This window comes from Brassica rapa, chromosome A09 (genome assembly GCF_000309985.2).
Source record: "Brassica rapa cultivar Chiifu-401-42 chromosome A09, CAAS_Brap_v3.01, whole genome shotgun sequence".
Lineage (NCBI taxonomy): Eukaryota > Viridiplantae > Streptophyta > Magnoliopsida > Brassicales > Brassicaceae > Brassica > Brassica rapa.
Window position 1 is genome coordinate 20,654,227 of NC_024803.2, and position 23,753 is coordinate 20,677,979.

Genomic DNA, 23,753 nt, shown 5'->3' on the forward strand with positions numbered 1-23,753 from the left:
CGGATATCTGCTAATTACCATACGTCAAGCAATCAGAAAACAAGAATAACAACGATAAAGTATAAGAAATCGAAAAGAGAGCAAAGAAGATTTTATTCTGAATTTGCGTATGAGCGTTTACAACAAGGTATAAGCCTGGGCTCGAGAGCTGTCGGCGAGATTCCAAGTTCTAACAACCCTAAGACGGCTAAACCTAATTGAGTCGCAGCTCGAAATAACAAAAACGGAAAATTGCCTAAATGCTCTAAGTGCTAAGTTTGCTTTGAAAAAGTCTCTCCTTCATGCCTCTCGCCTAGGACTCCTTATATACTCGCTCCAAGGTTAGTTTACGCTTTTACTCTTCTTCCCTTAAGCCGTCATAGCATAAAATGGAGATATTCCATTTTTCCGATCTTCGTAATTATCCTCAAAATTTTGTATTTATCCGCAGAAACTTGACATTTATCCTTCCTTGTGCGCCAAGCGTAAACCGTTCTACGGTTTACGGGCTTTGGTTCAGAAATCGTAGAGTGGGCCACAAGTCGTGTTTTAGGTCCCTTTGGGCCGTTTTCCGACTCGAAGCGTTTACTGCGACATCTTTCGATAGAGAATGATCTTTCTGTGGTTTCAATCCGCAAAGTTTGATCGATGATTTAGAATAGCGGAAAACATGAACCGAGTTTGCTACGGTCTTTGGGAGATAGTATCGAAGGTTCGACGAGAATGCATGGACTGCTGTCGTATCGATGTTTCGGAAGAGCTCGGTCGCTACGTAGCGATCGAGCGGAACAGACGCTCGGTCGCTACGTAGCGACCGAGCGGGACGGACGCTCGGTCGCTATGTAGCGACCAAGCGGGATGGACACTCGGTCGCTATGTAGCGACCGAGCTTTGGCTCGAACTCGGTCGCTACGTAGCGACAGAGTAGGATAGCGACCGAGCTTGGCCCGGACTTGGTTGCTACGTAGCGACCGGATAGCGTGCATGTGCGGTAGTTGCGCAATGACCGAGCTTGATTTGTAAACTTTGAGCCTTCAAGGATACTTCTTCGTAAAAACTTCGTATTGGTTAATTTTTACGAAAATCATATTTTTCTTTTACTATCTTTTTGGAAATACGATTTCCGAGGGTTTTCAGGTGTTAATTTTATCATGACCGTTTTTGACCCCAACATCTGCTAGGACTTGTGACTTTATAGTCATGGCGGGTTGAAATATTACATCGTTCTCCCCTAGTTTCACGGCCCATTTGGCTAGGCGTCCGGAGACATCTGGTTTATGGAAGACCAACTTTACAGGGAAGGAGGTAACAACCACGATTGGATGAGCCTGGAAGGAGGGTCGGCGCTTACGAGCGGCGACAATTAGGGCTAAGGCCAGCTTTTCTTGGTGGGTATAGCGGGTCTCCGCGTCTAGGAGAGCCTTGCTTACATAATAGATTGGTAGCTGCTTGTTTTCCTCCTCGCGAACTAAGACGGTGCTTACGGTGTGTTCGGAGACCGCTAGATTTAACAGCAGGACTTCACCGAGTAGTGGCTTGGACAGGAGAGGAGGAGTGGTGAGATACGAGTTTAGCTAGGATTCCCCTGTCCACCGGAAATCCTTCGGATTCTTGAGGGTTCCATGTAGCAGTAGATCCCTCTGGATGACATGAAGGATGTTTTTTCCTGTTCTTCCGAATGCATAAGTATCTGATTGTAGCCAAAGAATGAGTCCATGAAGCTCATCAGCTGGTGCCCCGCGGTGGTGTCCACCAGCTTGTCGATATGAGGTAGCGGGAAGGGGTCCGTTGGACAGGACTTGTTGAGGTCCGTGAAATTGATGTAGACTTTCCACTTCTCGTTCTATTTCTTGACCACGACGACGTTGGCTAGCCATTCTGGGTACTGCACCTCACAAATGAACCTCGCGCCGAGCAGGCTCTCGACTTCTTCGTTGATGATTGCGCCTCTCTCGGGGGCGAAGTTCCGTCTCTTTTGTTTGACGGGTTGATGTAGGGGATCCACCTGCAGCTTGTGCATGATGATCTCTGGATCGATCCCATGCATATCTGCGTGGGAATAAGCGAAGCAGTCGGAGTTAGACCTGAGGAATTCTACCAGTCTTCTTCTCAATCCTTCGGTTAGCTTGGAACCGATCATGAGATCTAGTCTGATCCCCTTCGATTAATGGCACCTCGTTTATTTCCTCTACCTCCGGTTCCTCAGTGTGACGAGTTGGAGGTTTGTTCTATAATTGCTTTAAGACCTTGATCTTTTCCCTCAGAGAGGTCTGATAGCAGGAGCGGGAATATTCCTGATCTCCTCTGATCGCCTTTATGCCCTAGGGTATAGGAAATTTCACCATCTGGTGAAGAATCGAGGGGATGGCCCCCATTCCATGAATCCAGGGACGTCCTAGAATCATGTTGTAACACGAGTCGCAGTCAACCACGAGGAACTTGGTTGACATGTTGATTCCTTCGGCATATACGGGGAGGGTTATCTCCTTGGTGGTCTGTTTGACTTCCCCGCTGAACCCTATAAGGGGGGTTACCCTCTGGGTTAGAGCGCCTTCCTCCAGCCCTAGGTCCTTGTATGCGACCTGGAAGATGATGTTGCCGGAGCTTCCACTATCTACCAGTATCCTTTTTACCAGGCAGTTCGCTATAGTGAGCGATATAATCAGGGCGTCGTGATGCGGAGTAAGGACTTTCTCCTGCTCCTTCGCCGTGAAGCTTATCTCGTCTGTTCCTAGGAGCAGACGTTTTGGCTTGGTTGCCTCTAGACCGTGCTTGGCATTCAGAGTGCTTTTCTTTGCCGCTAACTTCCAAACCGCCCGAAATGACATGTATCACTCGGTCCTGTCGCGGTGGCGAGACGAGAGCAGCTTCAGTGGGCTTACCCGTTTTCTCCTCGCTTAGATGGCTCTTGGCCTTATCGGAAAATAACTTCCTGAGGTGCCCTTTCCTAAGCAATTCGTTGACCTCGATCTTTAGTGCGACGCAATCCTCCGTTTTGTGACCGTGGTCTCGATGGAAGTCGCACGACGCCAGGGTTCCAGAAAGAGTCGAGAGCTTTCATCTTCTGAGGCACTTGACCTGCTGGCCCAACTGCCTAAGAACATTGACAAGCTCCGGTGAGAGATGTCTGGCCACATGGACACTGCCATCCCTTCTGCCTTCTCGATCGGCCGGTTCTGGTACCTGCCCCGGGTTCGATTTCCGGAGTCCCTAGCTGATCTTTGAGAGGGTTTCTCGTCTCGCTCGGTTTGGTCTACTCTGATCGTCTTAGAATCTGGCTTTTGCTGCGCTTTGGCCCGGCTGGCGACGTCTTCCTCCCATTTGACCTGCGCCCTGCCTCGAGATAGGACGTCTTCCATGGTTTTGCACTGATATTTGGTCAGCTCCTTGTAGAGGTCTCCGTCGGGGAGCAGACCTCTCTTGAAAGCGGATATAGCAGTGGGGATACTGCATTCGGGAATAGCCACCTTCTCTTGATTGAAGCGGGCTATGTAGCCTCGCAGGAGTTCTCCTTGGTGCTGGAGGATTTCGTAGAGGCTGTCGGAGGTTTTCTCCAGGTCCCTGCTGCTGGTGAATTGCTCCACGAATTTGTCGCTGAGAACCGCGAAGGAGGCTATGGACCTGGAGGGTAGGTTGATATACAACTGCAGAGCGGGTCCGGTCAGGGTGGAGCCGAAACTTTTGCACATGGTAGCTTCGCATGACCCCTTTGGGACTGCTATCGCGAGCATCTTTTGTCTGTATTGGGTGACGTGGTCGTCCGGATCAGTGGTGTCGTCGTACGCCTTTATGCTGGGGAAAGAATACTTCATGGGCATCTCGATCAAGGTTATCTCATTCGTGAAAGGAGTATCGGCGTAGGAGTCGGGGTTGCTCTTCCGGATGGGGGGAGCTACCCCCGGGAGTCTCTCTGCCATGGACTGCATGGCGTTGAGCCTATCGGAGAACATCTGGTGAAGGCGAGCGATCATAGGAAACTCCGTTCTCCCTGCTCCGTCTTACGCTTCCTTATCAGGCTCGGGCTTTGATTCGCTGTCCTCCACATCATAGGTCTGAGCATCCTTGGCCTTCTCTCGCGTAGATGCGTCTTCTGCCGGTGCCGTAGTTGGGAGGTTCACGCCTATCCCGGAATTGGGTGTTTCCAGGGTCGGCATAGGGCGAACCTGAGTCCAGAATCGACGCTTCTTGTTGCTTACCATGTTAAGAGCTTGGTTCTCGTCTTGGAGGATAAGATTCTCCCATTCGAGCTGGCTGAGCTTCTCGGCGCTCTGTTCGAGTTGCTTGGAGTGTTCATTGAGCTTTTCCTTCAGGATCTGAAACTCCGAGGAAAGCTTGGGATTTTTCTCTTCCCGAGTTCTATTCAACCCGGTTACTTGACCTTGCAGATCATCGATTTTCCTCTAGAGTTCGGATTCTCTCTGGGTAGCTTCGGGTAGCTCGTCATGCTCGTCCATCGCCATTATCAAGTAGTTTAGATTACTCCCCTCCTTCTAGCGCCAAACTGTTAGGGGATTTTTGTGTAGGATCTTTGTGAGTACCACAGAACGATGGACAAGGCTTAGTATTTGTGTTGAATTCGTATTGATTTAGAGAGAAATAGACTTGAAGAGACTTTTTATTAGATCAAAGAGCTGGAACTACAATGATTGGTATATAAACCCTAGTTCTAGCCGTCTAACTCTAATCTTTAAGTCTTAAAGTGTCGATCCCTTGCTTTAGGGTTTTGGTTCCCTTGATATAGTCTTCCTAAGGCGGGCCTTAGTCGGTTGGAGTAGGTTAAACTCTTCCATATTTGGAAATATGGAAGGTTCGCCTTACCAGAAGTTTTTCATTTCCCAGAGGAAGGGGGCGATCCTGGGACCAGACCCGGAAAATTCCATAACGGGAACTGGGCTTCCTTCTAGCGGGGATCCTGGGAACAAGGGTTCTTTCCAGCGAGGATCCAGAGGCCAATGTCCTACCTGGGGTCTGGAGGAATTTAATACCTGGATATTTTTCCCCAACAATGTTGATATGATCCATTGGTTGTTCGTGAGGAAAGCCATGAAAGGGACACTGTTCCATAAGAGTTATGTATATAGGTTCCTTCTCAGCAATACTTGGCATGAGTACCTCGACCTTCTCTACCTTCTCGCAAGTAATGTCGATTGATGACGTTATGTTGTTGTCGATCGATTTCTGGTCCACGTTGTCGATCGTTGTTGCTTGGAGGGTGTAGATCGATACTTCTCTCGTAGACTTAAGGATCGTCCATGAATCAGCAGGCTCCTTCTCTGAAGAACCCAGAAATCCTCTCTTCATTGTTGTTCTTGGTACTAAGATGTATAAACCTGAAACAGAAGAAATTTTTTTTTTTACAGTAGTAAAACCTAGACTAAATCTAACTAAATAAGATCTAATGGCGATCAAAGCTCCCCGACAACGGCGCCAAATTTGATATCACTCAAATTATCCAAAGGACTGATTTATGATTTATACTCTCTCAAATAAGAGGTCGAGTTGTAGTATTTAGGGATCGAATTTACAGGGAGTTAGGGAACCAATTAGATGTAATAGTTATAGGATTAAGCTAGGCTAATAGTTTATAAAGCAGTAAATAAATATAGCAAATTAGTAAATAAAGCAATAAACAAGTTGAACAAGACAATTGTTCAGCTTGGTAGAGAGTTGTTTGATGGAAGGATGGTTGCTAGATATAGGGTTTCTATTCAAGTAATCTTGATTATAATGATGTAGAGGCTACTTGTTACTTGCAAGATATTATAGAACTCAACTGGGAGTACAAATCTAACAACTTCTGTTGTATTGACAGTCTAATATCTAGATTTTGGATCTCAATTCTCGTTTATTGATCACAAGAAAGTGTCGATCGATTATTTTATAGGAATATCGATCGATACACCTTTCACAATATCGATCGATATCGCTTCTAGCAAGCTTTGCGATCAGGTTGAATATGTGTTCACTAGGGTTCCTAAATCAACTCTCGTATGTTTCTAGCAATCCTAGCTCAATAGAATTCAGTTCAGAGAAAAGACCAAGCGTTCACAATTGTGCCTAATGATTCTAAGATCAGGGTTCTAGTTCATGACTCTAGAACACAAGCAGTAAGACCAATCCTATGATGAATATCACAACTTAGCATTTCTATAATTTGGGCTAATCCTTCATAACATATCTGAACCCTAAACCTAACAGGTGGATCTACTCAGACATGAAGTTTATCACAAAAATCATAGATGAATAGATAAAGAGCATAAACAATATGAAACCAAGCGTATGTTTCTAGCAATCCTAGCTCAATAGAATTCAGTTCAGAGAAAAGACCAAGCGTTCACAATTGTGCCTAATGATTCTAAGATCAGGGTTCTAGTTCATGACTCTAGAACACAAGCAGTAAGACCAATCCTATGATGAATATCACAACTTAGCATTTCTATAATTTGGGCTAATCCTTCATACCATATCTGAACCCTAAACCTAACAGGTGGATCTACTCAGACATGAAGTTTGTCACAGAAATCATAGATGAATAGATAAAAAGCATAAATAATATGAAACCAAAACCAATGGAGTTCCTCCCTTCTCTCCTCACTAAGAACAAGAATCAAAGAAAGCTTAAGGAGCGTGTAGCCGTCAACAATGGGTTAGAAATAACATAAATAGGGTTTTGGGTCGTCCAAGGGCATTCTGATAATTTGTGGTTACTTATGGGCTTCAGTCGGTCATAAAATATGCTCAGCCAATATTCTGGCATCACTGTCGACCGACACCAATGCTGTAACGTCGATCGACAGTCCTTCATCTCCTAGACAGCTTCCTCTCGCGAGGTAGACTGACCACTCTTCAGTAAATCAGGCCTAACTTCTGATACAGGATGCTGATTGACCTCATACCGGCGGCATTGAAAATATAACTCAAAGCTCTATATTGTTTCAAAATATGGGCTTAATTTAACGGTGGGAAGGTCTCCATCCATAGCTAGACATCTGACGCACCTGTGCAGTTTTGCACCTCAAAAGGCTCCAAAATCACCATATTTCTCTAGAACGTACCTGAACCTGTAAATACTCTAAATATATTCTATATAATAGTAATTAGTTATTAAAACACTAATAGATCTTGGCTGAAAGTGGGTAAAATCCATGGTCTATAAGCTGGAGACACAAATGGTTCAGATAGGGTACACTATTAAAAGGCAGGATGCCGTCATCAAGGGTAAAGCAGATGATTCACTGAAGCACCACCTGAATGCCATCATGGATGATGATTTCTGGCAAGTTGTTAAGGAGGAGAAGCTTCAGGAGGGCGACTTCCAAGTCGAAATCCCCATGAGTTTTGGCGGTTCACATTGGTGTCGATCGACACCAAGCTTTAAACATCGACCAATGGAGACAGACGACCATCGATCGATATCAGTTTCTCCACATCGATTGACAAAGGAAGTTGCATCATGTGCGACCGTCAGAATCCTAACTCACGAGGAGTTCACAGCTAAACACCTTCATCCACCCAAACCCTTCTGTATCAAGAACTCTGACATCGATCGACACCAGGATCCACTTGCCGATCGACAGCAAGACTCAACCGACAATCGACACATCTCATCTAGAATTGGTCGACAACCACCTCTGACCTACCGAGTGTAGTTACCAAAGATAGATGTAGCACGCCTGAATGCACTCAGAAACCCATCTCAACCTTTAGTACATATGGCAGACAGCTTCGAACAGCTTTCAGATGATGCACCAGAGCCAATGCAAGTTGATCAGACTTTTGAGAGAGAACCTTGAGGAAAAGAAAGGAAAAGGTTCCTAAGCATCTCAAGAGAGGGGTCAATGAGAAAGAGATGGATAGCTTTACTAAAAGAGTTTTTGGGATACCCTTGGACAAGCCATTCGAGGAGGCTTACTTTACCCACAGATTCTGGATGCTCTTCAGGGAAACCAAGGAAACTGAGCAGGACATACATAGGACATTCGATCAGACCAGAGAGAAGATGAAGTAGAGGATTACACTTAAGAAGAAGTGTGATCCTGGGAAATTTGTAGTGCCATGTTTGGTTAAGGGAAATTGAGTTTACATGTGCGCTGTGTTACACAGGTTCATCAGTACGCATAATACCCAAGGTAATGGCAGACCATCTGGGTCTGAAGATAGAGTCTTCTGAGGATTCATTTACTTTCGTGGATCATTCTACAAGGAACTCAGGAGGAATCATCAGAGACCTTGAAGTGTAGATTGGCAATGCACTAGTCCAAGTTGACTTTCATCTCCTGGAAAACAAGCAGAACAAGAATTATTCTCTACTCCTTGTGAGAACTTTCATGGCCACTGTAGGAGCAAGCTGCAACATACAGATGAATCAGTTGTGCTTTACACTGATTAATCCAGATGTATACTATGATCCAGTCAAAGTTGTGAAGCCACAGACGTCGAACACTGGAGTAACCACATGATTCATTGCAGCATGCCACTGCAACTATGAGGATTAATACGAAAATGAGTATTCAGGATCAATCGACAGTGAGACTCCGCCATCGAACGACATAGCCATTCATCTGCTGATCGACGACAAGCGCATAGAATCGATCGACTGCAGTCATGAAAATGTGACTTTCACTTTACCAGCACACTGCTATCTGCGATTAAACATTGCTACACAGCCTCAGACAGCGATTGATTACAACTACGGTGATACGATCAGCAGACAAGGCGATTATTCTATTGGCAGTTGGGCAGATGAGAGCCTGCATGAGAGTTTTGCAGTGGATACTGTTGACCCAACAATGCAGTCTAATGAGTATGATGAGGACTACCAGAATGAAGAGGAAAAAAAGAATATCATAGCCTTATCAGAGAATATGTTAAACTTCTCATGCATACCTATGGCACTAATGAGGTGACGACGATCGACAGCAGGCCTATGCCATCGATCAACGTCGAAACGTAAGACCAGAAAGGAGCTCAGGCAACATGAAAAGGAATTGTAGTATTTGAGATGTCAATCCATTTCTAAGAGTTTTAATGCAAAGAGAATTCAGGTTCCAACTTAAGCTAAATGCAATCCAAGTGATAGGGTGATTCAGTTAAGCTAACAAAGTTCTAACACAACTATCTAGTAATTTTCAAGCAATTGGATAAAAGAGGAGCCATGGGTGTAGGAATTTTATTTTAGATGACTAAGTTTTAAACTAAAATGGCAAGCTTCAATCAACACATTTCCCTAAGTCTAGAGAACATTTCTAAGCTAGTTTTTTATCAAGACAAAAGCTCATTTGCTCTCATAGATCAAACATCAAATCTCTTTGGTTTGTGTCTAGCTAGCAATCATTAAGAACTGATCATTCAACAATCAAAATTCCCCCAACATCAAATGTCTTTGGTGGGGTAAGTTAAGAGAATGTTGAGTTGGATCAGACATTTCATCGAACACCTTTCAGGCGATAAAATGTCTAGATGTCTAATCTGAGATGACCAACTCTAGATTAGCATTAAGATCACTCAATCAAACCAGGAAACATATTAATCTATTCTAGACATTCTAGATCATCACTTATCATCCTAATCATCCTAACCCATGAATACAAAGATGACTACTCACTAACTATCATGATAAACCCAAGAATCAATGATGATTTGGTGTTAATCATGATTCGTAATCAAGATAATTAAGCAATCACAAAAGATAATGATCAAGATTAGATCTTTCACCTAAAAGTTCTTTGTGATTAAATAGAAAACAAGATAAGTCCCAACTTTGGGATAACAAGGGTATTTATACAATCCTTAGAAAACCTAATGGTTTCTATTAAAAAGTCTAAAAAGCCCTTTAAATTGTTTAAAATCGACTAAGGATAAGTCTCGACTCGGGTAGATATCATCGGGCATAACCCGTGTCACTCTACCCGCATCGAATCATCGTCGAGGGTCTCCGTCATGCACGCGGGTAGGCGATCCCGCGTAACTCCATCCCGCGAGACCCCATCGACTGCTTCTCTTCGTGTGCGGGTAAGGGAACCCGCGTCAAGATGTCGATGCTTCTTCCTCTTCCTGCGTGCGGGTTCACGATCCCACGTGCTCGGCCCCGCGTGGAGCTCTTCGTCGCCTTTTGTTGGCCTGGCTACGCGGGTAGGTGAACTCGGGGTACTTCAACACGTGTCGTACTCGCCTAAATCCGAACCAACTTCATTTTACATCTCTTCTTGAACCACAATGCTTCTAACCACCTCCAATCACTCCATAGGACACTCCAATACCTGATAAAGACATATGAATGCAATATGAATCCTAAAGATGATTAATTCCTAATTTTTATGATCAATGTGTACAAAATGGATGGTTAAAACAATGCAAATATGCATGATATCAACTCCCCCAAACTTGTTCTTTACTTGTCCTCAAGTGAACTTGCAAGAACTCATATAGGAGAGAGGTTTGAAGGTGGGAACTCATAGCCAAAAGACTTCCTAGCACTTAACTTAACATCCTAAAGAGACATAGCAAATAGCATGAACAACTATCTTATTATACTCTAGCTTCTCTATGCCTATCCATACTCTTATGCCTCTACACAAGTTGCAATACTCATAACCTAACAAGTTCCTTCAACCAGCTCTCACATTGATTCACACACACACACACACAAGGTGAATTCTCACAAATGGGCACATGATCTCAATCATTTGGCTAGGTAAGCAATGGTCTAATATGAATGAAGAGAAGGATTCAAATGTTATCATTTCAAGGTGGTTATCACTCAAAAACAAGGAGCTTGATCATTATGAAAAATTTATCTAAGACTAGAAGCAATTCATGCATACATAGATCCATTTTCATCATTCTACCCTTTTCCTAAGTGATTACAAGTTCTACCCTTTTCATCCCCATCTTAAAGCCAAAATAACACCCACTCACATCACTAACCCAATGAACAACTCTCTTTTTCATTTGATTCATCCAACTAGGGACTTTAATTCACTTTTTACAACACTTAGCTCTAAGTCTTTCTCATTTCCCTTCCCGCCTTCTCTTTGATTTTTTTTATTTTTTTATAAGGGGGAAGGTTCTTTTGTACACAATCTAGAGCTTCATACTTTTCTTCTGTCCCTAGAGTTTTTATTTTCTAATGACACTCTTTTGTTCATCTTTCTCATCTTTCTCACTCTCCAAACCCAAGATATTAACATTTAGAACACACAAACCCTCTCACCACCCCCAAATGCTAGCTCATTATGCTAGCAAGAGATGAGAAGAAATCTATGTCACCACCCCCAAAAGTGGCCTCACTCATGCAAATCAATGTTTGGTCTCAAAGAATGGCTAGGGTTGTAGGGTATGGAGTACCATTTGGGTTAACAAAGAGTGGTATAATGGAATAAGATAACCCAAATGTGTATGAGATCCATGATCAAGTATGCAAGTGCCCATATGCAAGAGAGATTAAGTTCATTCAAGCCAAGTTCAGTTTGGAGCTGATTTTAAGAACAATGCCAATGTCAAGCAAGCAAACAAGTTTCAAGATGAGTTTTCAAGGCTCGAAGCATGCAAGGCTTTTTAGAGATGCTTAAGCTACTTGATATGTTTAACTAGGGTGTCACTTTGAGTTCTAGACAAGACTTCTTTACAAGGCATTTTAAATCATTGCTCCCTATGCAAGTGAATGCAACCTATATGCTCTAGACTCAATCCTAAAAGTGCAAGTGATGCAACTACATTCTACTTTTTGTTTTTTTTTTTCAAATTTTTCAATTTCTTTTTTGTTTTTTCAATGCATATATGTATGTACAATGCAATGCATGAGACTCAAATCATCAAAGAAAACATGATCAAATACTTAGTACCTCCCCCAAACTTAGTTCACACAGTCTCTGTGTTAGGAAGTTCAAGGAGATACTGAAAAGAGTGATAAATGCAAAGAAAAACCCGTATATACAATGGAAAGGTGGTGGAGTATCTCACTATGGAGCGTGGTAAGAGGCCGTTGGCTCATCCTCGTTGTTGGAATCGATCAACACTTTCTCAGGACCAACAAGCGACAACTGAGGTCCTAGATATGGCTAGTCTAAATATACGGAAGTTGATTGACTATACTTATTTGTTTGAGTTCTAGAATATCCATATATGCTTAGTAGTCTATGTCTCTATAATCCTAATTGTCTGAATAGAAATCTTAAGTGTAACGTCTCCCATATCTGTCTTAAAACCCAATCAATCAATCGAACATTTACTTGTTCACCCCTGGTAATTTACATTTAAACCATTCAACTTAGCTTAACTACATAACTAGATAGATCTATTGTGTGCCTTAGCTCCCTGTGAATTTGATCCCTAAGTACTATAATTGAACCTTTTATTTGAGAGAGTAAATCACTCCTTAGGGTAATTTGAGTGATATCAGTGATTAAGCCTAGACTTAGCAGTAAGAACAACTAGATGAAAAATTATTTTAATTCCCTAACAGTTATTCATTTCAACAATACATAAATCAAACTTTAAAGAACCCTAAAATCTGATAATGAGACTACTCATACATATTAATAAGAAACATTATGATGGTCTGAATAATACTGCAATATAATAAAATGAAAAGCAAACAAAGCAGAGTAAGAAACAAAGGAGTTCAAGATCTTCTCTGGTATGAATTTCAGATCTCTCTCTCTCTCTCTCTCCAAACCTAAGCTATGTCTTCTAACAAGTGTAGAGATGCCTGCATCCAATAGTAGTCTCTCTCTAAAAGTTTGTGTCTATGTATAATAGAAAAACCTTAATAGATAGCTTAACAGGTGGCCATGGACTTATGGTGTAATATTTAGGAACTCCTATGTAAAACTTGTAATTTCCCAAAATTATTATTAAACTCTCGGAGCAAGAAGTCGATTGACGCTTCATATCTTCCGTCAATCGATGTTTGTTGCAACAGTTGATTCCGACTTCATGTTTTCAGCAGAGCTTTCTTCAAAGCTCCAAATGAATCAAAAAGATCCAAATATGTCCAATGAGTACCTGAACCTGTAAAGTCTCTAAAAATACTCCAAATGCAGATAAAAGACTCTAAAAATATATATAAATCATGGGTAAAAGTGGGTAAAATCCATGACATATCATGCTGCTAGAGAGTGGTTAGAGTAGTAATAAATTTGAAAAGTTCATTATCCGTTTCTTGACTTAATAAAACTTTACCATGCTGCTAGAGAGTGGTTAGAGTGGGTAAAATCCATGACATATAAATCACGGGTAAAAGTGGGTAAAATCCATGACATATCATGCTGCTAGAGAGTGGTTAGAGTAATAATATATTTGAAAAGTTCATTATCCCTTTCTTGACTCAATAAAACTTTAGATTAGAACTCATAGGAATCAGTCAAAGATTGGTGCAAAAATAAATCAAAAGTACTAATGTAACAAGGCAAAACAATATACCTGCTCACTGGATATGAGTGTCGATCAACACAATAAAGTGGTTATCTATCAATAAAGTGGCGATCGATCGTTACTCGTGAATAACTGTCGATCGATACAAGCCGGTCCTAACGGTCATGCTGGTTGCAGTCGTCGGATCTTTTTTATAACTTGAAATAAATAAACACATAAAATAAATACTAGATAAAAAATAAAGCTTATTAAAAACTTACCAGTGGGTTTCCTTCGATAGCCCTTGTTATAGTCTATGGCTTGACTTTTTGAAGGTGGTTGGCTAGTATGGAGGTAATTGATTACTTGTTGGAAAACAAGTATCAACATCTTCTTTGCTCATCTCGAACAAGGTACCAACAAAGCTTTTGGTTGCTTCTTTTCCTTTGGTTATGTACTCTTGATGTCTATGAATGATCTCATGATGGTAGTCTACTTTCAGCTGTACCTTCTCCATTGTTTTTCTTCGCCAAGCAACACTGTTGTTGAGAGGATAGTAGATTGCATCAGTCTTGTTGTAGAAGTCCTCAAATATCTTCTCCTGATCCTTCCATACTTTCTAAATCAACTCATTGACATCATCTCTACCATAGACATCTTCTGGTTGATAAGGTTGCATATGATGAAATCCAGGCATCTAAAAATATTTTTGTGGTAAACTCAAATATTTGCCTCCTTGATGATCCATCCATCCAGTGTATGTGCGTTGTCATCTTCATGTCTGTATACTCCATACTCATCTGGTTTCACAACACGGACTTTTTTTAAAGATCAAAAGAGTGATCGGATTGCGTTTGTTTAAGACGGCTGGCATGTTCGTCGGGGCCAATCGACGAACGGGGTGTAAGGTTTTTGGTGGTCGCGTTCGGACAATTTGTTAGCATTGTCCTCGAATTTTAACTTTTGCGACGTCTCACAGTTATTTCGAGGATTATGCGTGTATTTTTGCGTGTTTGAAAGATAATAATCTTTTCGATTTTTGGGCCGGAAGGGGCCACAGACAAGAGTCTTAACGTTTTCAGGCGTGTCCTGAAAGTTTCTTTTGTGTTTTACTGAAGCGTAAACGTTTTCGATAATAAAAAAAAAAGGACAACGTATATTGTAGTAAAAGTTTTTGAAGTTTCTAAAAACTCGATTACAATAATGAAGATTTTTCTAAGTGGGAGTATACGAGTACACGCACCCACTCCCCCCCCCCCTTTTTAGAGAGGGGGATAGCTGAACTCGTCTTTTGACGAGCTGCCTACGTACCCCACAAGGAGCTGCCTAGAGAGGGGGATAGCTGAACTCGTCTTTAGTACCGATTGACACGTTATAAGCGGATCAAACACAAGCTGTCCCAAGGTAACGGAAACGTATCTAAGTTAGCCACGGATAGGTTCGAATATGACGATCGGAACATGGACAAACCAAGCTCAGTCACTACGCAACTACCGCACATGCACAATGCCCGGTCAATGCGTAGCGACCGAGTTCGAGCCAAGCTCGGTCGCTACGTAGCAACCGAGCTCTTCAGAAACGTCGATACGACACGAATCCATGCATTCTCGTCTACCCTTCGATGCTGTCTACCGAAGACCGTAGCGAACCCATTTCATGTTTTCTGCCACTTAAAATCATCAATCAAACTTTACGATAAAAACCGCGGAAATTTCGTTATTATCGAAAGAAGTCGTAATAAACGCTTCAAGTCGAAAATCGGCCCAAAGAGACCTAAGACATGACTCGAAGCCCACCTTACGATTTCTTAACCAGCAGCATGTAAACCGTAGGACGGTTTACGCTTGGTTCGCAAGGAAAGATAAATGTCAAGTTTATGAGGATAAATACAAAATTTTAAAGATAATTATGAAGATCGGGAAAAATGGAATATCTCCATTTTTTATGACGGCTTAAGGGCAGAAGGGAAAAAGCGTAAACCGACCTAGGAGCGAGTGTATAAGGAGTCCTAGGCGAGAGGCATGGAAACAACTTTTTAGACTCAGAACTCTCGGCACTTAGAAACTTTGAGGTAATATTCTCGATATGCTCTGTTTCTGTGACTGGCACCCAATTACCAGACGAACGCGCACAAGCAGTTCGATCTCTTGGTTCACTATTGAACTACGTTTGGCTTGATCCTCGAAAGGGGTATGTAGGCAGCCTTTCATAAGGTTCAGTCCGAAATCAATCAAAAACCTTTTTTGTATCTTTTTCGTCTTTTGTTATCAAACTGCGACTCAACTAGGTTTGAGCTTTTAGGCCCCTAGAACTAGGTAACTCGCTGACAGCCTTTGCGGCCAAAACTTTTATGATCTCTTGTAATGATCGCAACGCTCTAACGCAGATTCGAAATAAGATCTATTGTTTTCTCTAAACTCGTTTGTTATCTTTTCATGATTTCCGTATATATTTGGTCACTTGTCGTTGGCTCTCGCAGAGATCCGGGACCTCTGGGAAATTAGGTTTTTCCTAGTTTCCTAATTTAAACGTAAATCGACAGTGCGAATTTCGGTTCCCACAAGAAACCTTTTGAGGAAGTTTATTTCACACACCGGTTGTGGATGTTCTTTAGAGAGACTAAGAAGACTGAGGAGGACATTATGAGAATGTTTCATCATGTCAGGGAAAGGATGAAACTAAGGATCACATTGAAGAAGATGAGTGATCCTGGGAAGTTTAGAATACCGTGTGATGAAGGGTATTGAATTTCCCCATGCACTTTGTGACACAGGAGCATCAGTCAGCATACTACCTAAGGTTATGGTAGACCAGCTGGGTCTGAAAATAGAGCCCTCATCAGAATCTTTCACCTTCGTGGATCTTTCAAAAAGAAGCTCAGGAGGCATCATAAGAGACCTTGAGGTACAGATTGGTAATGCCCTTGTCCCAGTAGATTTTCATGTCCTGGACGTCAAGCTTAACTGAAACTATTCACTTCTGCTTGGAAGAGCTTTCCTAGCTACAGTAGGAGCTTTATGTGACATGAACACCAACAGATTGTGTCTGACACTTATAGATCCAGACGTCCACTATGACCCAGTTCGAGTTGTGAGACAACAGGTCAACCTCGTGGAGCCTGGAAATGATCTTGGCTACATTACAGCATGCCATTGTGGAGCAGAGTACGAAACAGAGTACGAAACAGAGTACTCAGAATCGATCGATACTCACACTGGGTCATCGATCGATTCCAATGAGTCAACGACGACCGATGAACGATATCCCACTTTGCTCGATGGGAAGCAACCGTTAGACCACTTCACATTATCAGATCAGTGTTATCCAGACTTTGCCTTTCAACAACACAACAAAAGAGGACGAGATGACAACTCCATAGGCAGTTGGGCAGAAAGTAGATTTCATGAAAGTTTTGCAGTAGAGACTGTAATTCCTTCATCCAATGAGGATGCTACTGAGGAGTATGATGAGGATTACTTGAAGGAAAGAGCTATAGAGATTGCTATGCAAGATGCCAGATATTCAAGCCATTCCTTCAACAACACGTCTCCACCATCGATCGACAGAGTCTACTCAGCATCGGTGGGAACCCACCCTCATCCAGCAAAACGATCATATGCATCGATCGATACCACACATGGTACATCAATCGATATTAAAACCGCCGCCTTTGAAAAGGAAAAAGGGAATATTCCAATTCTAAGTAGGTTTACCAATACCTATATAAGGAGTTTTGCACCCCAGATTACTTCTCGCGACACCGAAGCAGAAAAGATGAACGCTCCAACAAACCTATCAGAAGGAACATACAGGAGGAGCATTCAATCCAGAAACCCTAATTCAGCAGACAAAAGTTTACCCTCTATCGATATTCCAGTATCAACATCGATCGATTCTCATTCTAAACCTAAACTTTCTTTATTTACTAAAAGGAATATGAGTATTGATTACGATTTTCTAACTCCTGATGAATTTGGTATTTTCAGGGACTCAGATGGCCAAGCAAGAGCTATGGATGGAAGAATTCTACAAGTATCCAGAGAGGACATAGCATATATTCTTCAGTTGGCCAATGGACCAGACAACTTGTTTATGCAGCAACACATCATTCCAAACAACATTCCAGCTGTTCCAGATGAATTTCCAAGGGCCAACACAAAAGAAATTGGTTCACACCAATCGTGAAGACCAGTTGGCCAAGCATCGATCGATATGGTTGTTCCTACATCGTTCGACAGGGTCGATAAGGCACCTTCACCATCGATCGACAGACGTTACGAATGTGGACGTCGCGCTTATGACATCTATGGAGCCAGAAAGTTCAGATGGGAACATAAGGACGAATATGGTGTCTACAGAGATGAGTCTGGATATGCAAGGAGCATAGCTGGTGAGATGATCCCTGTTACCAAGGACAACATCAGAAAAATTCTAGAGAGAGCATCCCTATTTGAAGAGAGTCACATATGTCTTCCAGAACATGCCACTTCTTTCACACCTACAAGACTGGCACCAGAGATCTACACCAAAGATGAGATTAATGAGATGGTGACAAGTATTTGTGGAACTCAATACATTGGTAGATGACACCTATCAGCCTTTGGACAAAGGTTGCAATGAGCTTTTCAGAATTATGGCAGAGATGAGGACAGATATTGAGAGTATGCAACACAGCCTTGCGAAGGAAGCTATGACATCACCATCGATCGACGCCAACAAAGCAACATCGATCGACGTCAAGCCACACATATCCCGAATCCATGCAAAGCCAGAAAGTTTGGCAAAGAAGAAGGATGAATGGGAGATCGCATACATCAACACGAGGATTAACGACGTATACAACCCTCTCAACAACAATGTGGACTGGTTAAGTACGAGAATTGATCTGCTACAGCAAGATTTGGACATCATTCGCAAGAAGGATCCACAACTAGCCACATCGATCGATATCTTCACCGTCACATCGATCGACAGAAAGTTCGCAGCCATGGAAGACAGGTTAAAATCTTATGAGGATATGCACGACCGTTTCACCTCATCTATCATGCGATACTTGGACACCTTGTCTACACAGATGATGAATGTCCAGAGGGACATTGGTAAGCTTAATGATCAACATGATTTTCAGGAAGAATGTTCGACATCGATCGATAGGTTCCGCAGGGTATCGCTCGACGGCAAGAAACCTACAGAACATCTTCCCTACACAGCAGCATAATTTGATCAGATCACATCAAAGCTTTACACAGCTATAAAACGATTTGAGAAGCGGTGTGATGACATCTACTTTCCATTCAACGTCAGACTCAGTGAACTGGATAGCCAAGCATAATGGTTCCAGAAGGAAGTCAAAGCCATTCAGAGGCAACTCGCATCTCAACACCAGATATCAGCATCGATCAACAGAGCACGCTCCATATCGATCGACAGTACTACACCAGCAACGATCGATAGACACCTGGTCGCATTGATCGATACCACGTCTACACCAGACGATGAGCAGCTGATACAAAAAAAAATGGAGTCAATGCATGCATGAGGAACTGAACGAGCTATCAGCATACGCCCACGACAAGAAAGTATGGCATCAGTTCAGCATTGAAGACATCCTAGAAAGGCTACAGATAATCTCAAATGCAATACAGAAGATGGATGAGAGATGGACCAGAAATGATGAGACAACAAGAAGTTTCATTGCAGCTTGGTCCAGAATGTGTAGATATGAGGTGGATGCTTGTTTCCCAACAAGTAGCTGTCTTTCCACCAACTAGCCACATAATTCCATAGTCAAGCTAAAAGACTATAACAAAGCGCTGAGTGGGAGGCAACCCACTATTAGGTAATTTTAATTGATTTTCTTAGTTATTAGTATTTACTTTCGTTTTCATTCTTTCAGATTTATTGCAAGACCCAAGTAGGATGATTACCAACATATCAACCGTGGATGAGGCGTCAACATTGATCGACCTACAATCACATACGACGATCGATGCATACCGATGCACATCGATCGATTCCCACTCCGGTCAGGTTTATCTTCCTATCTTGTTACATTGAGTGGTTATGATTTATTTTCCACCATAACTCCGACTATGTTACACTGGGACAGTGTAATTTAAGTATGGCGGGAGGTTTACTGATATAATTTATTCTGATTCTTATAAAAGTAATTTAATAAAATTATGCTTAGCTATGTTAAAGGGACTATGATCTTATTATTGATTTATACTTTTGACTCAAGAGAGAAAAATTATGAAGTAACTTTTACCTGCAGTTCCAGATACTTGTCTGAAAATCCTTGCATCCTATGATCGATACTCCCAAGGTAAAGCATGCACTTTTATATTTATGCTAAGAAATGAGGTTGGTAGAGGGGAATGTCAGACAGGATTTACTGAGTTGAAGACAAGTTGAAATTGGTTGCTAAGCTAGGATATTGCATAATGTGCTTTTGTGATTAGAACTTTTTAGATGTGGTTTGCGAAATTGTAGAGGTGATGACTTCTATGTTTTAAATCTGTAAGTCCCTGCTGTTTTCAAACCTCTTTCAGAGAGACTGCTTGCTTGTTTTGCAAGAGGACAAGCAAAAGGGTACGTCTGGGGGGAGTTGATATACCATGGATTTGACCCATTTTCATCCATGGTATATAAGTGTTTTACTATCTATATACTATATATTCTATACTATTAGGTATATTTTCAGGTTCAGAAGTATCTTGGAGCAAAGTGATGATTATGGAGCATTTAGGAGCTTAGAAGAGCTTTTATCCAAGCTGACCATTAGAGGTCGATACGAAGAAGAAGAAATCGATCGATGTACATCATGTACCATCGATCGATGTCGAGACGCGGAACGCGTGACTTGGTTCCAGCGGACATTAAACCCAAAGCTTCACCAAATTACAAGATTACCCTGACGAGTTTCTAACCTAATAGTTATATACTTGCCTAAGTGTTAGGAGGCAATAGGAGTGTTTTTTTAGAGAGTTTTTCAGCCACCATTGTATTCTTACTTTCAGAGGAGAAAAGATCATAGAGAGATTTGTGATTGGAACTTCATTGATTCATCTATTCGATTCTATGCTGTTTTATCTGTATTTTGTGTTATGAATTGCTTAACTATGTTTGAGTAGTTTACTTGTTAGATCCAGGGTTCAAATAGGTTAGAGGGATTAGCCCCAACTATAGATTTGCTAAGTTGTGATATCCATTGATTGATTGTTCTTATTGCTTGTTTTAGCCTTGCTAACTAGAACATGAACCTAGGAATTAGCATGTGTCAAGCATCCTTGATCATCCTGTCCTGAATCTAATCTGTCATGCTAGGACTGCTAGAGAGAGCTAACCGCTGATGTAGGAGACTAGTGAGCATTATCAACCCACGCCTAGGGCTTATCTAGAAGCATCAATCGATATTGGCTTCTGACAATCGATCGTTATTTGCGAAAGGTGTATCGATTGATATCTCTATAGGATCATCGATCGACACTTTCTTGTGATCAAAAGATGACAGTTGAGATCCAAGATCTAGTTAGTTAACCAGTGAAACATTGCCATCGCAGATCACTGTGATTAAGGAGTTGAGCTCTAATATATCATGCATCCAACTGTTAGCCATCTATAGGATTATAATATCCAACACCTTAATAGAAACCGTGCATCTAATATCATCCAATAAGTTACACCCCCAATCATCTTGTTAGTCGAGCAATAGACTTGCTCAATTAGGGTTGCTATTTACATTTAAACCCATAAAAAAAACAAACACCTAGAATTATTAACCTTACTAGATTTAATAGGTTCCCTAGCTCCTTGTAGATTCGATCCCTAAGTACTGCAACTAAATCTCTTATTTGAGAGAGTAATTCACTCCTTAGAGTAATTTGAGTGGTATCAAATCACCCTTAGTCTCCCTAACCCATGAATCCAAAAGTGGATTACTCACTAATCACCATGATTACTCTCAAACCCATGAAGGAATTTAGCTTAATCATGTGGAGAAAGCAAAATAAGAACTTAAAATCAAATAAGAACACAAGAACAAGATGATGATTTGATTTAAGATGAGAACTTTCACCAAAAAAGGTTTGTGTTTCTTAAGAGATTAAAAGATAATCCCAACTTTGGGTTACAAAAAGTATTTACACTAGGCATGGAAGCCCATAAAATAACAAGGAAAATGACCAAAAAGCCCTTAAAATATGATAGAACTCGACCAGGACAAGCTGGTACCTGGGATGAGAGAGGCTCGACCAACCCGGGTGGCTAGGCCGGGTATGTAGATCGTGCGGGTGCTTCAGGCCGGGTATGTAAATCGTGCGGGTCCTTCAGGCCGCGTGCTTCAGGCCGGGTACGTAAATCGTCTTTCCCTTGCTTCAGGCCGCGTGTGCCAGGCCTGGTACGTCTCTCGACTCTCCTTTGTTCAGACCCCGTGCAGGTGCTTCAGGCCGCGTGTGCCACCCCGGGTGGGGACTCAGCCAGCTTCACTTTTACTTTGTCTTGCCTTGGCCACACTTCATTCTTCACTTCTTTTTGGGTTTTAAAGCTCCCAAACACCTCAAATCACACCATAGGATGCTCCAACACATGATAGGGACAAATGAATGCAAAATGGATCCTAAAGATGTCTATGTCCTAATTTATATGATTAAAGTGCATAAAATGGGATGCTAAAACAATGAAAATATGCAAGATATCAATGGTTCAACAAGGGCAAAGAAGAGATGGATACTTGTTTTCCAACAAGTCCCAATTCTCAACATTACTAGCCAAAACACCTCCTGAGTGGGAGGCAACCCACTATTAGGTAATATTTATTAAATTTCTAATATACTATTTATGTTGGTTTTTAATTATTGCAGGTCTTAAAAAAAAAGAATAACCGAGTAAGCGATTGCCATCTGTATCCACCGACGCGAACCTGTTGACATAGATCGACATTGCTTTATATGTGTCGACCGATATCAACATCCTTACATCGGTCGACATTCATTCCGGTCTGGTATAATACTCCAAAATCATCACTTATCTACAAAACACTCCTGATCTTATAAATATAATAAATAGACTCTATAATATAATAATTATTAGTAAAAACACTCATAAGCTATGGATGAAAATGGGTCAAATCCATAGTCTATCAACTCCCCTAGACTTACCATTTTGTTTGTCCTCAAGCAAAACAAACAGACAGTCTCACTGAAAGAGGTTTAAAATAGCAGGGACTCACATGATTTAAAACTTAGAATCATCACCTCTACAATATTGCAATCCACATCTAAGAAATCCTAATCACAAAAGCACATTATACCATATCCTAGCTAGCAACCAAATTCATCTAGCCAGCAACTTAGCAAATATTGTCTAACATTCCCCTCTACCAACCTCATTTCGTAAAATAAATAAAAGTGCAGGCTTTACTTTGGGAGTATCAATCACATGATGCAAGGATTTTCAAACAAGTATCTGGATCTGCAGGTAAAAGTTAGTTCCTATCTTTTCTCTCTACTAATTTCTCTCTTTAGTCAAAATTTGCTTCCATTGCAGGATCATCGACCAAGATTGGACAGGCTTCCCTGAATCAAACCTTAATGGTGGTTGCCACCAAGTCATGTTCACTTCTTTTTGACCTATATTCAAGAATTCATGTGAATCGAACCTGATGATTGCCGCCACCAAGTCCCGTTCGAATTCTTTTTGTTGGAATCCTTATGAAGTAAGCCTTAAGTGTTGTAGCCACCAAGTCATGTTCGGATTCCACCTAACTAACACCTATTATATATATATATATATATATATATATATATATATATATTTTTTTTTTTTTATTTCTTATTCTTTTTCTTTCTTTCTTCTTTTTTTAATATAAATTTCTCTGGCTATAAATCTAGGGTCAAAATAGAGAAATAAATTGTGATAAATCTACACAAGGCTTACCTTCCAGACTTGTTTGAAGAATCTGATCCAATGTATACCAAGCCCCAAGACAAGCAGTTGTCTCAGGTTTAGTGTTGGAGGTCAGCTTTGGTTCCTTCAAACAATCTCAGCAAGTGTGAATAGGGGGCAGGTTGATCCACTTTAGTAGTTTTAGTACTATCTGCAATCAGTAAGTCTATAATGGTGCTAAAGTGTGGTTAGATAAAAAGCAAAAATCTAATAAGTTCATTATCCCCTTCTTGACTCAATAAAACTCTTTTTAAAACATTTTGATAAGACTCATGAACACACTAATATCAGTAAACATCCCCCAGACTTAAATTACATTGTCCTCACAGTATATCTAGTCAGAGTTATGGAGAGAAATAAGCAAAAGTACATAATTTAACACGAAAAAACGATGACCTGCTTAGTGTTGATCGACACAATGAAGTGACAATCGATCGTTGTTGATGAAGTACTATCGACTGATAGCGACATGGTCT

At 41.4% G+C, this 23,753-nt stretch overlaps 2 protein-coding genes across 2 annotated transcripts in view; one reads left to right on the plus strand and one right to left on the minus strand.

Annotated features, from left to right (window-relative positions):
* Positions 1–1,822: 1,822 nt before the first annotated feature.
* On the minus strand, positions 1,823–2,807 carry LOC117127749. The gene is made up of 3 exons (XM_033278399.1): positions 2,322–2,807; positions 2,078–2,207; positions 1,823–2,028 (listed from the first exon to the last, which is right to left on the minus strand). Exons 1-3 carry the CDS (start codon positions 2,805–2,807, stop codon positions 1,823–1,825), a joined length of 822 nt encoding a protein of 273 aa, XP_033134290.1.
* A 15,076-nt stretch (positions 2,808–17,883) lies between these two features.
* The window catches only part of LOC117128199, a 28,109-nt gene continuing 22,239 nt past the window's right edge, over positions 17,884–23,753 (plus strand). The window contains exon 1 of the mRNA XM_033280067.1: positions 17,884–19,171. Coding sequence (XP_033135958.1) covers positions 17,966–18,550 — 585 coding nt within the window. The 5' untranslated portion in view covers positions 17,884–17,965 and the 3' untranslated portion in view covers positions 18,551–19,171. The remainder of the gene's footprint in view (positions 19,172–23,753) is intronic.